A 17042-nucleotide genomic window follows, 5' to 3' on the forward strand; every position below is an offset into this window, starting at 1 on the left:
CAACTACTGTCCAATGACCAACTACTTCTGACATCAGGTATTATGTTGCTAGATCAGTACATCAGTACTCTTCCTATTACTAAAAATTGAAGAGATATAAGTGGAACAGGTCAATGACCAACAGATCCTACCAAACACCTTGTCCCTTCTGAAATATAAAGGTGTGTATGTTTATATGTAAGTACAACTATACATGTAAGTGCACATGTGTGTCCATGTATGCACAGGGTCGGTTTCCTGTTCAAACTGAAATCATCTCATCAAGAGCCAAACAATAAGAAATAACAGAACATGCGGATAGCAGTGAAACTCAAATTTCAACAGTTTAGCTGTTTTGGAAAGGGGACAGATACATTTTGCTATCAACACTGACATTAACTGTCATGGTGGCAGAGGCAGGACTAAGTTACAAAGATAATAAAGATCTCAAGGTTGTGTTCGATAATCTCAGTCAACACGCACAGCCTTATGACACTCCACGCTAACCAGATCAATATGATGCTGTTCTTTGTGGATGGAAGATTTTATCCACCAGCAGAATTCTTCATTCTTCATTTTCTTCAGAATGCGATGAGACTAAATAATTTCAGGTTGAACAGCCAGTATCAGACTGCGCAGGTTTTATTCTATTCTGGGAATTAAAGCTTTCTACATAACAGATGGGATTTTCCACCTCAGTGCTCCTTGTGCATAGTGGGAGTCCGTGCTAGGGAAATGGATAGCGTCAACTCAATGATTTTCTCATTATTGATTTTAATGGTCAGAATACTTGCACACAATGAGAAGCATCTTGTACATGTGAACACTCACCAATCAATATCCCTTAAATACTGACACTCAGAACCATCCTGTTGTTTATAAAGCAAGTCAAGAACATCCCATAAAGACTGGAAATTAACAAGGAACATCTTGCAAATTCTGACATTCCATCAGAAAGATCTTCAAAATTCTGGCAGTCACTGAGGACCGTCCTTCAAACACCGACACTCACTCAGGAACATCTTATAAGTACTGACATTCAGTCAGGAACATCCTGTGAATACTGGCACTCAAACATGGGATGGCTTGTAAATACTGGCATGTATTTAGGACCACAGCACAATAAGGGAGTCTAAGACCTGTATCCTCACTAATCCCACAGACTTATCACTGACATCAGAATAAAAACATACGTCAGTCAAATTTTATTTAAAATTTTCCCCACTGTCTCACTCTGCCCTCTTTGAGAAGCATTTCAAGTGGTTTCTGATCTTTGTTTTCTTACGTCCTGGATTTTTTTCCACATTTCTTTGACTGCACAATCTGTTTCCTTCAGTCATTGAGTACTCATTTCAAGACACTGAATGGAATGAAATGCATACATTTTATGAAAGGAGGGAGGTTTCTTTCTTTTACACATTTCTCACCTTAAAAATACTAATAATATAAAACTCACAAATTCAGATGACATCTTAATACATTACTTACTGCTCATTTTCATAATATAATTTGCCTATGGCCCAGGCTACAATGATAGGACAGGGTATACCTGTGGAAGAACAAATACTTCAGTCAGTTTTAATGAATGAATTCAGTTTTTAAAACAGCTCCAGATTGATACTATATGTTGATAATATGCAGAGCCTGTGTGACAACCAGAAGGTAAACTGTTTTACACAATGCTAAGAACAACAAAGCTTGACATGAAAAATGTTACAGCGTTTACGTGTGACAAATACATAAAGTACATTGTGTGTGTGTGTGTGTGTGTGTGTGTGCATGTGAGTGTGTGTGTGCATGTGAGTGTGTGTGTGTGTGTGTGTGTGTGTGTGTGTGTGTGTGTGTGTGTGTGTGTGTCCAATTAAATACTGCTAAGACTAAAACCAATGCTTTCTGTCCTTGCTCCAAACTCTGTTTCCTAGAGAGCAGCTTCCCCCCTCTCCCTGGCAACAGACTGCCGCTGTTTCTGCTACCTAATTCTTTGACTGTGCTTTTGATCTCTTTCCTTCAGTCATTTAGGAGTTATTTCAAGATATTGGATGGGATGGATGTATTCTATGAAACTATGGAGTTTTCTTTCTTCTATGCCTTTTTCACCTTTTCACCCTAATGAAAATCCTAAGTACATGGAGAATATAAAACTCACATATTTAATTGATACCTTAATATTGTTAATTTTCGTAATATTATTCATCCAGGCTACATTGCAGGAACAGAACATACTGGTAGAAGAACCACAGGATTGTTTTGAGTCAGTTTGTAACCGTGAGGCTGAGTCGAAAAGTAGGAAAGTGACGTGGAGAGAAACCTTCTTCAGAAAACCCACCAGATCTTCTGGCAGTCAGGTAATACAAAGCGCCACTCAGTACAGCTTGTCATCACTATGGTGGAGGCTGTGGTTGGTGCTGGGATACCATTGCTCCACCCCACTTCTAATGCACAGATGGAGGACCAGAGGCAAGAACGGTGAGTGTTGTTTGGAGGCCTTTCTGGGGTCGGGGTTTGGAAGTGCAAAGCAAGGGCGGGAGAACCCACTCCTTGAGGTTGAGTTCTTTGGTTGTGCACAAATAGTACAGTTTGAAGAATTGCACCTCTACTTTATTTTAAATTCATTCCTAGCATGTAGGCATTACTGACTGGACCAGCAGTTATTATTTATCCCTAATCACCCAGAGAGCAGATAACAGTCAATCACATTGCTGTGATCCTGGAGTCACATGTATGCCAGACCAGGTAAGGATTAGTGAAACATTAGTAAACAAAATGATTTTTGCCAATAATCGACAGTGTTTTAATCGTTATCATTAGATTCTTAATTCCAGATTTTTTTTTTTGATTTCAAATTCCACCATCTGTCAGGGCAGGATTCAAACCCAGGTTCCCAGAACATCACCTAGGCCCTGGATGAATACTCGAGAGATAACACCATTATGTCATCACCTTTCCTGATTACTCCCCACAAACTGACAGGCTGGTCATTGGTAATTATTTGGATAGTCAGCTCTCTTTTGTCCCAGCTGGAGCTGAAGTAATTGCAGCCCATTTGGATTGAGGCCCTTAAGTGGTTGTTCATTGACGTCTAAAGGGCCTTAGTAGGCAATGGTTTGGAAAGATCAACCAACAGCCTTCCTACCCAGAACTTCATTCTGATATTGTGGGTGCAGGTTAGGTACCTCCCCAGTATCAATCGCCCATTTCTCAGGTCGGGAAAACTCTGCCATTAGTCTGAGACTCGATCTTGTGATCAGCTTCCAACCATCTGTTGGTACCTTCTTCAAAACCGCCCATTCCCACCTCTGTAACATTGTTCTGGATATTGTGACAGCCAGATAGTCATTGGAGCAGACTGGAGTTGATTGTTAGGACTCGATGGAATGCTGGATGCAGCTGACTCCATGAGAAATTGCAGATTCTGATTGAAAATTGCCCTATGTCTGGAAAGCTCTGAAAGAATCTGTTCATGTCCTGGAATTTGGAGGCTTCAACTTCCATTAAATTAGTAGTTTCCCAGGAAATATTAGACATTTGAAAATCTAGTGTAACTCTCCCAATCCTCCATTATATTTTTGTTTCTGTAGTTCTGGCCTCTTGCGTGGTCCCAATTTCAAGGACAGCTGTCTATCACATTCTCCAGGGCAATTAAGGATGGACAATAAGTGCTGGCATAGTCAATGGTGCCCACATCCCAACAGCTTTTTAATGATTTTTTTGAAATGTTGCACCACTTTAAGTGACTAGGCCTTTAATGAAGTCCCTGGCTATGACAGTCCCTTCTTAGCGTTCTCCACCTCTCTATCTGACTTTTCTCCTTTAACACATATTTTTAGAAGCTTCTTCTTTGACCAGGATTTTTGATCATCTGACCCAATTTCTTCACATTGGTTTGATTGCATGCTTTGTTTTCTAATGTTCCTGCAAAGTTCTTTGGGACTCCTGTTATTACACCATATTAAAGGTGCTATATAAGCTGCTGGTTACTTAACTGTTTTTCTGTGATGGTTACTTTAACAAAAAGACAAAAAGCTCATGACTTACACCATCCAATGAACAGAAATATCCATTTGCGCAGCTTATCTGTGGAGTAGGTCATCACTATAGCTGTGTGGAGATAGCAGCCCTCGACAAACATCCAGAAGAAATTAGTCACCACAAAGTAATTGAAGATAGTTGTGATAAGACGGCACCAGGGCTGAAAAGAAAGATTAAGCTTGCAGTTAAACGTATTATGTTTACATAAAAGAACAAGACTAATGTTGGCAGGTATATGTTGCAAGGGTTTACTTTCATCAAGGAAGATCACTTTTCTGAGCTGACAGTTGAAGATTCAGGGTGGAGGTTGCATACCCAGTTTGATGAATGCCCAGCAATCCTGCAAACTGAGCATTTAACTCCTCATCCTGTGCTCCAATCTACTCTTTTGTCATGAGAGGTTCATCTGGCATTAGTGACCATTGAGGCATTGTATATGATGTGATGTATTCCCATCAAATCCCTCTCGCTTTCTCTCCACCCTTATTCCAAGCCCAGAAATATTCTTGATTCTGCTGCTGAAAGCTTTAGGACAGGTTCTCGACCTCCAGCTGGCCACTAGATAGCTTGCTGGTGTGCCCATTGCCACTGCGGGAGACAGTCGAGATATCAGCTGGCCATTCTACTCTATGAATTATTATGGCTGATTTCACACTTATCCAGATGTGGACATGCCAGAAGATTTTACTCAATTGAAGGCATGCAATTTACCCTTAGTTGAGAAGTATTTTGTCCAATGTCATGTCTTGGGTAAAGCCAAGTTATTCACTACAAAACTAGGGGTTAAGCCAGAGATTTCCTGGCCTGTGTGACATGTACTTCATTGGGCAGTTCAAATGTCTATTAAATTGTGAGAGAGGTTTTGACATTTATTCTAAGGTATCTGAGTTCTGAATTGCGTTGATATTCATCAATGCTGGGGACAAAAACATATATCTCCATTTCCTGTACACTGCGGCACTTGTAATTCCTTCCAGGTAAAAGAAAGAACTGTCTGTGGAATAACATTCCCTCTGCTGTAGATTGATAATGGGTGGGTGAAAATGTTCTCTCCTTTAGACAAAATATTTTCCAGTGGAGATCTTAAATTAAAACAAAAATTCTTAGTGTAGGTGCATTTAATCTCTATCCCTATTTACCCTGAGAAGGTATAGGTGGGCCACCTCTTTGACCTCCAGCAATTTGATTCAAACTGACTGATTGAATACGGCATTTCGGAGGGCATTAAATTCAACTACATCCCAACAAGACTGAGTAATGGCAGGAGGCTTCCAACACTGAAGGATGTCAGTGAAACAACTGAGTTTTTACGAATGGTCCATTTATCTATGGTCATTCACAAACTGCCTGAGTTTGTTTATTTATTTGTTTGTTTTGTTCACGCAGGTGGCATTGGCATCACTGACCACGTCAACATTTGTTGCCCGTCCCTATCTGCCCTTGAAAAGGGGTGACGAGCTTCTTGAACCACTGCAGTTCATTTGGTGAAGGAACATTCAGAATTCTGTTAGAGAAGGAGTTCTAGGATTTGACCCAGTGATACTAAAGACACAATGATTTGTTTCTAAGTGTCTTGGAGTGAAACTTGCTTCTGTAGGTGTTCCCATGTATCCTCTGCCCTTTTCCATCTAGATGGTAGTAGTTGTATGTTTGGAATGAGCCGCTGGAGAAAACCTGGTGAATTATAAATGTAACTAAATACCAGACTTGGGAGAAAATGCATTAAGACAGGATGTTGTGTTCATTCCCAAATCAGGTAGCTTGGAGACTCTATCGCAAGAATGACAGAATTTAGTGCTCCATCTCACTTCTTATGTTTGTATTTGTGAGATCTGTGAATGACACAGTAATTATTTTCCCTCCAGTCTTCCACAACAACAAGATCTGGACAATATCCAGGCTTGGGCTGACAAGTGGCAAGTGACATTTGTGCCACACAAATGCCAGGCTATGACCATTACCAATAAGAGACAATCTAACCACCGCCCCTTGGCATTCAATGGTGTTACCATCACTGAATCACCCACTACAAACATCCTGGGGGTTACCATTGACTAGAAACTCAACTGGACTCACCACATTAACACAGTGGCTACAAGAGCAGGCCAGAAGCTGGGAATACTGTGGCGAGTAACTCATCTCCTCAAAGCCTGTCCACCATCTACAAGTCACAAGCCAGGACTGTGATGGAATACTCCCCACTTGCCTGGATGAGTGCAGCTCCAACAACACTCAAGAAGCTTGACACCATCCAGGACAAAGCAGCCCGCTTGATTGGCACTACATCCACAAGCATTCACTCCCTCCACCAGCGACGCTCAGTAGCAGCAGTGTGTACTATCTACAAGATGCACTGCAGAAGTTCACCAAAGAACCTCAGACAGCACCTTCCAAACCCACGACCACTTCCACTTAGAAGGACAAAGGCAGCAGATATATGGGAACACCACCACCTCCAAGTTCCCATCCAAGTCGCTCACCACCCTGACTTGGAAATATATCGCTGTTTCTTCACTGTTGCTGGGTCAAAATCCTGGAATTCCCTCCCTAATAGCATTGTGGGTCAACCCACAGCAGGAAGAATGCAGCAGTTCAAGAAGGCAGCTCACCACCATTTTCTCAAGGGCAACTAGGGCTGGGCAAGAAATGCTGGCCAGCCAGCAACGCCCAGATCCCATGAAATGAATAGAAAAATAAAACTGCCCTAAAGTTACAGATAACAGCAAGACGCTCTTGGAAAATGCAAGGTGCCATTTGAAAGAGGTCAAGTGCTCTTCTAGTATTGTTAAAAGCATCATTTTTTAGGTAAAGGGTGAACAATCTAATTGGAACTGTTGAGTTCATTGGAACTGTCACTGTCAATGGAACCGTAAAGCTTGTTGCAAAAAAAGGCAAATGAGATGTGGTCAACTGAGTTCCAACAGTTTGAAGTTTATATTTATCATGTTTACCAAGAAACACTGATATATCCTGACCGTAATCTGCTGGCTTTTGTAGCAAAAATAAAACTCAATATGTAAGGCATTCTGATGGAAATTATCAATTCAACTATTCAATGTAAAATTTGTTCATGTTGCTGGAAAAAATAATGTAATAGCAGGGTCATTATCAAGATTAATGTTGTACAGAAATAGTTTAAGAATTGGTAAATAGCAAGAAACTGCTTAAATACCGTATAAGGAATGAATGAGAGTGAACAACCATATATTTGCATGTGGTATTGTACATGTAGCATGTGAAATTGGTGATGAAACATGTTTAAAAATGGTATTTCATTTTTGTCAAGGGTGGAGACATGTAAGGGACCATGCGTTTTTTTGGACTATAAACTGAAGTGGAAATTAAGCTGCTAGAACTGGAAAAACAGGAAAATTTTGCTACTTGAAAATCAAGCGTTCTGTATTGTTATACCGTGGAATATAATATTGCTTTAGGTTGCAAAAAAAAGAGAGAAGTCAATCTGAACATGATCAAGGATCTTTCAAGTGAATGAAATTGTGCCTGGTAACAGCTGTAAAATATTTTTTAAAAAGCTGTAAGTACCCAGAGCAGCACAGAGTGAAAACATCTACAGCCTACAAACCGCATGTCTCTCTCTCTCTCTCTTTCTGTGAGGATCGAGACAGAAAACTCCAGCGATCTTAAAAGAAATGACTCATACAAGAAAAGAAACAACATGCACCTGATAAACCATTGAATCAAAGAGTGAGCATCACTATATAGACAACAACAGCTCACCAATGCAAAAATTAAAAAGGACTGTTGGAGAAAAGTGGCTTTCCACTTTATGGTCTGAACTTCTGATCTTGGGAGTTCAGTTGTCCTTATCTGGTTTGTCATGTCCTTTAGGGAAAGAAATCTGCCTCCTTACTTGGTCTGCCCTACATGTGACTTTAGATCCACAGTAAAGTGATCGACTCTTAATTACCCTCTAGGCAAACAGGGATGGGCAACAAATGCTGGCCTGGACAGCAACACTCACATCCCACAAAAGAAAAAAAAAAGCATTTTTCACCCATAATATATGTTAAGCCATTGTGTTTTGTTTGTCTCAGTTGTGACTGAGAGGGTGTGTGTTTATGAAATTTGAAGGGGTTTAGTGTAAGTTGCATAAATTAGAAATTTTTTCTTTCACTGCTCTTGTTAAAGTTAAGTGTATTACAATAAATAACATTATGTCTATTATTTCTGCAAGAACCTGGTGTGGTTTGTTTTTGTCCTGAGTAGCAGTCAGTCTGGTAAATTGGTCATTTTAGTGGTCTCATGTTTTTTTAAATATAATATTGCTTTTGGTTGCAAAAAAGACGGAGAAGTCAATCTGAACATGATCAAGGATTTTTCAAGTGAATGAAATTGTGCCTGGTAACAGCTGTAAAATATTTTTTGAAAAGCTGTGAGTACCCAGAGCAGCAGAGAGTGAAAACATCTACAGCCTACAAACCGCATGTCTCTCTCTCTCTCTCTCTTTCTGTGAGGATCAAGACAGAAAACTCCAGCGATCTTAAAAGAAATGACTCGTACAAGAAAAGAAACAACATGTACCTGATAAACCTTTGAATCAAAGAGTGAGCATCACTATATAGACAATAACAGCTCACCAATGCAAAAATTAAAATTAAATCTTTTTTGTTAATATACATTTTGTAATGACCTGTGGAGCAGTGGGACATAATTATCAGCACACAGCTCCCAGTTAAGTCATGACACTAACCCAATGAAATACTGTGTCATACCTACTGCTTACCTCTTCTGCATTCAGTGAATTCAGGACAGAACAGTGATGGAATGTACATATGACCCTTCTAGTTGGCCAGATCCAATCATACGTTAGTTAGGCACTCACAAACATAAGCCAATGACTGCTGAATTTCACTGTGAGAGTTTACCTCATTGTTCTCATGTATCTGGTGGTCGATCATTTGCAATAGAAACCACATGGCATTCCTCAGTATGAACGTAGTTATCAAGTTCCAATGAATGATGTTCCGGAGGCATCTTATGCTTCTATCAAAGCCAACACAAAGAAAGAAGGGACAACTAAAATTGTGCTACATTTTGTCACACTGGGTATAGAGATCAGGCACATTTATTGAAAAACACAGTTTATGACTGTTCACTGTATAAAGAGAGATAAACGTGATGGTTACAGTAAGACTCTGCACCAGTGAAATTGAGCTTTTACAAAGTGGTGGGCTTGTTGAGTTCAAATGCCTTCCCTTATTTTTTAATCTGGCCTAAATGAATAAATCAGATGTTTGTTTGGCATAAAAGTGATCATCCCATTATCACCGATTCAGCGTTACCCTTTTAGGAAAAGTGAAAGACTGACAGCTTTAAAAATCAGCAGTTGGGAGACGGGATGTTCTTGGATGAAATAGATTCTGGCATTTCACTGCTGAGCTCCAGATCTGAGACTGACAGGTTTCTCTCTGGTTGCTGTAAGGGAGGATGTTTAAAGGGAGGATGGCGGGGATGGGGGCGGGAGGGGGGGGGGGGGGGGGAGGGGGGCGGTAGGGGTGCGGTTGGGTGGTGGTGGTGTTGAAATCAGTCAGGGGGTTGACAGCACCGAGTGTATGACAGTGTGACTGGAAGTAACAAGTTAACACTCTGCGGCTGCCTCTTTCATGGCAGTTTTAACTAACCTGTTCAGACGTGTTATGACACATCTCTAGAGCAGGTGGCACTTGAACCCAGGAATTCTAGCCAAAAGGTAGGGGCATTACCACTGTACCACAAGAGCCTGGTGGCCTCCTTTAACATTACAAACAACTGATTAAAGCTGCCTAGTGGCCCATGAGTTGTTCACATTTAACAGCTACGAAAACTCCAGCAGATTCATTCAGCTTCTACAATGCCTTACAATGACTTGCGTCGCTGTATCAGTGATAATGATGCAAAATGAGGCAGGTTGGTGGAACAGGAAGACAAATGGCCAATAACAATAAAAGAAGAGAAATATGAAGTGATTCAGTTTGATAGGAGGAATGTGGAAAGGCAATACAAGCAGAAGAGTAGAATTCTAAATGGGATTCAGGAGCAGAGTGAGCTGGGTGTAGGTAAAAATAAATCATTGCAGGTGGCAGGTCAGGTAGAGAGAGTAGTTAATAAAGCAAACTCTACAAAAGCAAGCAAATTACACTAAACTTGTAAAACAAAACACTCACTTGGCCTCAATTGAAATTTTGTATCGAGTTCAGGCTTCCACACTTTAGGAAGGATAAGAAGACAGAGAGAGCATAGGACAGATTTTTAAGCTGGTTCTATGGATGCAGAACTTCAGTTATGTAGAAATTTCTGTGAAGCTTAGGACTGTTTTCTTGGAAAAGAGGCAGTTAAGAGGAGACGATAGAGGTATTCAAAATCATGAGGGATCTGGACAGAAAGCCAAATGGCTACCATTGGAAGGAACAAGAACTAGATGATACAGATTTAATGAATTTGCAAAAGAAGCAATGGTAGCATGAAAATAAACTTTTTGTATTCAGTGACTAGTTAAGTTCTAGAATGCACTGCCTTTATCCTTTTTCAGTTGTCCCTCAGGACAGAGCATAATATTCTTTCTCTCTGGAATTGTGTGTCCTGAGCTAACTAACCAGTCCAATACTGCTTGTGCTGGTGCATGTGGTGTCTGAAGAGATGGGTGAGCGGTCACAATTATGGGTGTCTCAGAAATCCGCTAGCATCAGGTTAGGGAGCTGTGGTCATGTTTTGTGCCGAGAGTGCTTCTTTGTCATAATTCAGAGGGGACCTTGTTGGTTCTCAGCAGTCGTATGACTTTTTCCAATCTCGCACTGGGCTGGAGTTGTGCTGAAGTGGTGGCACTGTTGGATGAGGTTGATGGCACCCACATCAAGGACTGAGTCTCAGTGGAGGAAATCTCCAAGTGCTGAGACTGTAAGGGAGGCAAAGTTAGTTGAGACTCTCGGACGGAACTGGCTCAATATCTGAAAAGGAGGAAATACTGCAGAACTAGGATAGAAGGCAGTGGAAAGTGAATAGAACCAGGTGAATTGCTCCTTCAGATGGCCCACATTGTCAGAATGGGGTGAATAGTTGCCTGTTGTGTTACAAGCTTTCTATGGCCCTATGAATAAAGGTGACACTGGATAAATATGACAAAGAAAGGAATAGAAGGATATGGTTTTGGGGTGAGATTATGTGGGGTGGGAAGAGGCTGGTGAAGTACATAGACACTGGCATTGATCAGTTGGGCCGAATGACCTGTTTCTGTACTGTACATTCTCTGTAATGAAACTCTGACTAGTTACAGCTATTAGAATGTAACAACCTTTACAAGGAAGGTATGTACTGAACTGCTGAAATTCTTAATACATTCTATATGGCATCTTTGTATTGGATGCCTATGGTGGTGTCAAATAGATACTACCATGTCTTAGTTATAGGCAGGTTCCTGGGTTTTGTGAGGAGTATGCAAGTGTTGTGGAATATAACTCCATTTTAAATTGATGGGTAAGGGTAAATATGAGAGAAGAAGCCATCTTGGTTAGTTTGTGAGATGCAGATATTGAAAATTACATTTCTATGCCCAGCTACATGTACCACCTTATTCTGTCTCATATATGAAATAAAAATAGAAAATGCTGGAAATACTTATTGCATGAATATGCCCAGCTCAATATGTTGTATAATCTGCTGTTCATGGTGAGGTTTGCTACACTATTGTCCTTAAGTGTAGGAAACTACAAGGTCTGTTTGGTCTAGTGTGCAGAGGAAAACTAGTTCCTGGTCTAATTAGAAGCCTCTTGTACTTAACAAAATGTTAAGGCAACAAGTAGGAGCAGAAGTAGACCAATCTGCCCACTGAGTTTACTCTGTCTTTCACTGTGATCATGGCTGATCTGATAATCCTCAACTCAATTCCTGCCTTTTCCCATAACCCTTGATTCCCTTAGTGATTAAAATTCTGTCTAACTTTGTCTTGAATATACTTAACAACTCATCCTCGACAGCTGTGGTAAAGAATTTCACAGATTTACTACCCTCTGAGACAAGAAATTTCTTCTCATCTCTATCTTAAATGTGCAACCTCTTATTTTGAGATTATCCAAAGCTGTTCCCCAAGGGAAACAAGCTTTCTGTATCTATCCCGCCTAATCCTTAAGAATCTCTTATGTTTCAATAAGGTCACCTCCCATTCCTCGAAACTCCAATGAGTGCAGGGCCAAATTACTCAACTTCTCCTCATAAGACAATTCCTCCATATTGGTATCATCCTAGATTTATTGCATTTTAGCAACTACTAACAGAATGCTTTGATATGAGGATCAGACATTATGTTTCATTTTTCTGGGATCCTACACTGTTCACATGCCAGCATCAAAGTTAGTCATACTTCTCACAGTCCTTTCACAGCCAATACTCAGCAGGTCTGGCAGATTCTTTTGTGATGATACTGTGGCTTTAAGCAGATGCATTTTGTCCTTTTATGTGAAGAGAGATTTTAAGGCAGAGCTGAGAGCTGTCTATTGGATTCCAATAAAGTGAACAGCTTGTGAGGCCTGGGCCCTTTTTATTTAAAGGTGGAACTAGAACAAACCTGAATGGGTAGGGTCAAGCTCCCACGAACCAGGATTTTTAGCTTTAGTTTTTCAGTAGCAGTGCTGCTGGGGTCTTGAGGCTGGATTTGGAAGCTGTTTTTCCCTTTCTCTCTTACAGCAAAAAGCTGGGGTTCTCTTCCTGCTGCTAGAATTGCATGTGGGACACTGTATTTTACTGAATTTGCTTTTGCCAAGGGTGTGTTTGTAGAATGTTACTATATTGGAACAAATACTGTTTAGTAGTTAAATAAACTATTATTTTGTAAAATTTTCCAATAGAGTTAAGTTCTTCCAATTTCTTCTCTCATTTCTTATATTTTTATTGTAGTGTATGAATAAAGTGTGCTTTGCTTTAAGACTTGTAGTTTGACTAATTGAATTGCATCCAGAACGCAATGCCTGGCACATGTCTTTAAAAATCAGAAAAAGTTAGGGTCTAGGCTATCTTCTTAATGTATTTTGAGGGAGTTTGGTCTGATCCATAACATTTTGGAGAGCTTGGAAATGTTAGAAAAATAGATTGGGTAGGACAAGGATTCAAGGAGAGAGATTGAATGATTGAAAAGTTGTCTTCCAGGGCCAAAGGGCATGCTGACAGGGCAGGCAAAGAAACAAATAAAAGATGTAACTGCTGCTGTTTGAAAGTAAAGGGAACAGAAAAACCTAAACATACAAAAAGCAAGCCAAATGTTAGCCAACGATTACGGGCTGAAACTGATAAAATCAATGTTGAGGACAGAAGGTGCCTAATCAAAAAAAAATGAAGGGCCCCCCTCCCAGTCTTTCTGTTTTTAGGCTGTTTTATTTATATTGGTGTGTGAATGCAATTGATAATTGAATAAAGTGGTAAAAAAGAAGACTGGTCCCATCTTTGGAGAAGTTTGCTGTCCTGAAGACGAGAATATGGGTGAATGGAATGATGAATGTGTGCTGTAATTCATTGTGGATCAGATTTATAGCAGCTTGAGATGTGGCAGGAGGACATTTGGCCTCAAAAATACTGCCCAGGACACAGGGGTAGAATTAATTATTTATCCCCTACAATAAGTGATGACTCTTCTCTCACATAGGAATGCAGAATGCGAGGACAGTCGGATGTTTTCTATTCAATTTGATTTAAAAATCTAGCAGACAAGTTTCACACCAGCGTTGTAGGACTATGGAAATGCACCACCTGTGTTGACTACTGTTGTGGAGCCAATTGAGCTTCCGAAAGAAAAGTTGAACAGTTGGAAATTATTAAAAAGGCCCAAGGAAAGCAAAGAAAATTGGGATGAGGTGTGTGCAGCTAACACATTAGAGGGCAAACTATATGCAATGAATTAGTCTATTCCTTTCTTATTTTCACTGAGGTAAGGTCAGGTGGCTAATTATGAACATATTAACACATCTTGATGTTGGTGATTTAACAAATTAATGTTACAGTGAAGGTAACATACCTCAAACAAAGAAAAAGAATAAATGCGACTATGAGGGCTCCGACCGAGATGCAATGACCCAGATAGTTGATGATCAGCGCGATCTTGTAGTGGAGTTGATATTTCCTCTGAAATAAAATATAAAAAAAACTGAAGTTATTTAGATAAAACTCTTGGTACTGTTGCTTAATAATAAGAGGCACTTATATGATGATTTTACACCATGATTGGTGTGAGGGTCCTGATATACTGCGGCCCAGGACAATTTTGAAACTAGGAACTTATCTAAATATTCAGGCTCTGACTCTGCCCTGAACCCAGCAGGTATCATTGTCCTGGGCTGGCAGTGGAGCTGTCATTATAGATCCACATGAGTAGAAATGTAGAGATTGTGGGCTGATCATGATTGAGGAAAAGGGGAGGGGGGTATCATGTGAAACAGTCTCAAACCAGAGGGCATAATCTCAGAGTAAGGTGTCACTCAGCTGTGACAGAGATGAGGCGGAGTTTTCTCTCTCATAGGGCGGTCAATCTGTGGAATTCTTTACCACAGAAAACTGTAGAGGTTGGGTTATTAGGTGTATTTAAAGCTGAAATAGACTGATTTTTATTCAGTGAGGGAATCAAGGGTTAGGGGGAAAAGGCAGAAAAATGGAGTTGAGGATTATGAGATTAGCCTTGATTTCAATGAATGGCAGAGCAGAGTTGGTGGGTGAATGGCCTGGTTCTGCTCCTGTGTCTGATGGGTTTATAGTTGTGGTTGTAATGGATCCTTGTTGGTTTCAGTGGAATACTCACCTGCTTCCTGGTCCAGAAGGAAGCTTAGAAAAATTTTTGAGATAACATTGGTTGGACCACTTGAATGGGAGCCATCCCTATCAATCAGGCCAATTTCCACCTAGGAAACCAGTTAGGGTCAAAAAGCACACTTGGTGGAAACTTCACAGTTTGTAGGGAAACCTGAACTGATAGGCTTGCTGTCCAATTCTCCACTCCTTGTGTGACCTGCTTCTGTTACCATCCAGGTATTTCCCTTAAGAGGTTAAATGAAGAAACAACTAAACCAAATACATTGGGAAAAGTTACAAAACGCTGCAGGAGAAGAAAAATGAAACATTTCTAATGATGCAATGCAAAGCAAGTAGAAAAATTACCGACCCTAAAACAAAAAGTTCAGAATACAGATCTACAAATTCTGCAAGAAGGTTCTTTAGGTTAAATACTTTAAAAATACAGAAATATATTGAAATAGGCACCACCAATATGATCAGCACTACATTCAGTGACGTGAATATTGTTAGTCAACATTAAGTGAAGATAACCACGACAAGATGAGGTGATGGCTTCATGGTTTTATTGCTGAATAACTGAGCCAGAGCTCCAGATAATGAGTTTAGGAACCTGTATTCCAATCCCATCATGGTAGATGATGCAATTCTAAATCAACTAAAAAATCTGGAATTAAATGTTGAATGATGACCATGAAGGCATGTCTTGAAGAGAGGGAAATCTGCCATCTTTACATGATCTGGCTACAAGTGACTCCAGACCCAAAGCAAAGTGATTGACTCTAAACTGCTCTCTGAAATGGCCTAGCAAGCCTCTCAGTTTTATTAACAGCAAGAAAGTCTCAAAATGAATGAAACTTAACAGACTACTGAGGCACTGGTAATGTCAATGGCAAACACAGCCCTGTTAATCTAAGAAGTTCCCTGGCTAATATCTGTAGGCTAGTGCCAAAATTTGGAGAGCAGTCGCACAAACTAGTCAAGCAGTAGCCTGATACAGTCATACTCCAGGAATCCAGGAAACTATAGGCCAGTCAATCTAACCTCAGTAATAAAAATAGAGATTGCTGGAAAAGCACAGCAGGTCTAACAGCATTTGTGAAGAGAAATCAGAGTTAACATTTCGGGTCCGGTTACCCTTCCTCAGTTCTGAAATGTTAACACTGATTTTTCTTCACAAATGCTGTCAGGCCTGCTGAGCTTTTCCAGCAATCTATACTTTAGTTTCTGATTTACAGCATCCTCAGTTCTTTCTGTTGTTTTTTAGTCTGACCTCAGTAATGGGGAAACTGTTGGAAGAAATTCTGAGGGAAAGAATGAATCTGTACTTGGAGAGGCAGGGATTGATCAAGAACAGTCAGCAAAGTTTTGTGAAGGGGAGGTCCTGTCGGACCAACTTGATTGAATTTTCTGAAGAGGTGATCTGGTGCATAGACGAGAGCAATGCACTTGATGTTGTCTATTTGGATTTCTGGCAGGCTTTTAATAAGGTCCTGCATGGAAAGGCATGGATGGACCAAGGAAAGTTGGTTAATTGGATCCAGAATAGGCTCAGTGTCAGGAAGCAAAGGGTATGGTCAAGGGGTGCTTGTGTGATTGGAAGCCTGTGTCTATCTAGTGTATCTAGTGGAGTTACACAGGACCCTTGTTGTTTTTGGTATGTAGAAATGATTTAAACTCGACAGTAGGAGGGTTGACCAGTAATTTCGCAGAGAATATGAAAATTGGTGGGATGGTAAATAATGAGGAGGTTAACTTGAGAATACAGGAAGGTATAGGTGGGCTGGTCAAATGGGCTCATCGGTGGCAAGTGAAATTCAATCTGGATAAGTGTGAGGTGATGCACTGATGCAAGACAAGCAAGGGAGGGGGACACATGATGAGCAGTAGGACCCTAAGAAGCACCAAGGAGTGCCGGCCAATGGCCACTTAAGATAGCAGGACAGGTTGATAAAGTGGGCATATGGGATACCTGCCTTTACTAGCCGAGCCATGGAGTTAACGAATGTAAGAATGATAATGGAACTGTATAAAAAATTGGTTAGGCCACAGTGAGAGTATGTGCAGTTCAGGAACCCACATTATAGGATGAATGCAATAGCGCTGGAGAGGGTGCACAGGAGATTCAAAAGGAAGTAGCCAGGGTTGGAAAGGTTTAGTTATGAAAAGAGGTGGGATAGACTGGGGTTATTTCTTTGGAGCAGAGGAGACTGAGGGGGGACATGATTGACATGTGCAAAATTATGAGGGGCATGAAAATGAAGGCACTT

General features: G+C 40.5%; 1 protein-coding gene across 1 annotated transcript in view; it reads right to left on the reverse strand.

Moving 5' to 3' along the window:
- The window catches only part of LOC109935666 (corticotropin-releasing factor receptor 2), a 144378-nt gene that overhangs the window by 35696 nt on the left and 91640 nt on the right, over positions 1–17042 (reverse strand). Inside the window, exons 4-7 of the mRNA XM_048595924.1 lie at positions 14006–14112; positions 8895–9012; positions 4015–4168; positions 1468–1528 (exon numbers count right to left, since the gene is read on the reverse strand). Of these exons, the coding sequence (XP_048451881.1) occupies positions 1468–1528; positions 4015–4168; positions 8895–9012; positions 14006–14112 (440 nt within the window). The remainder of the gene's footprint in view (positions 1–1467; positions 1529–4014; positions 4169–8894; positions 9013–14005; positions 14113–17042) is intronic.

The sequence above is a fragment of the Rhincodon typus genome, chromosome 4 (genome assembly GCF_021869965.1).
Source record: "Rhincodon typus isolate 14 chromosome 4, sRhiTyp1.1, whole genome shotgun sequence".
Lineage (NCBI taxonomy): Eukaryota > Metazoa > Chordata > Chondrichthyes > Orectolobiformes > Rhincodontidae > Rhincodon > Rhincodon typus.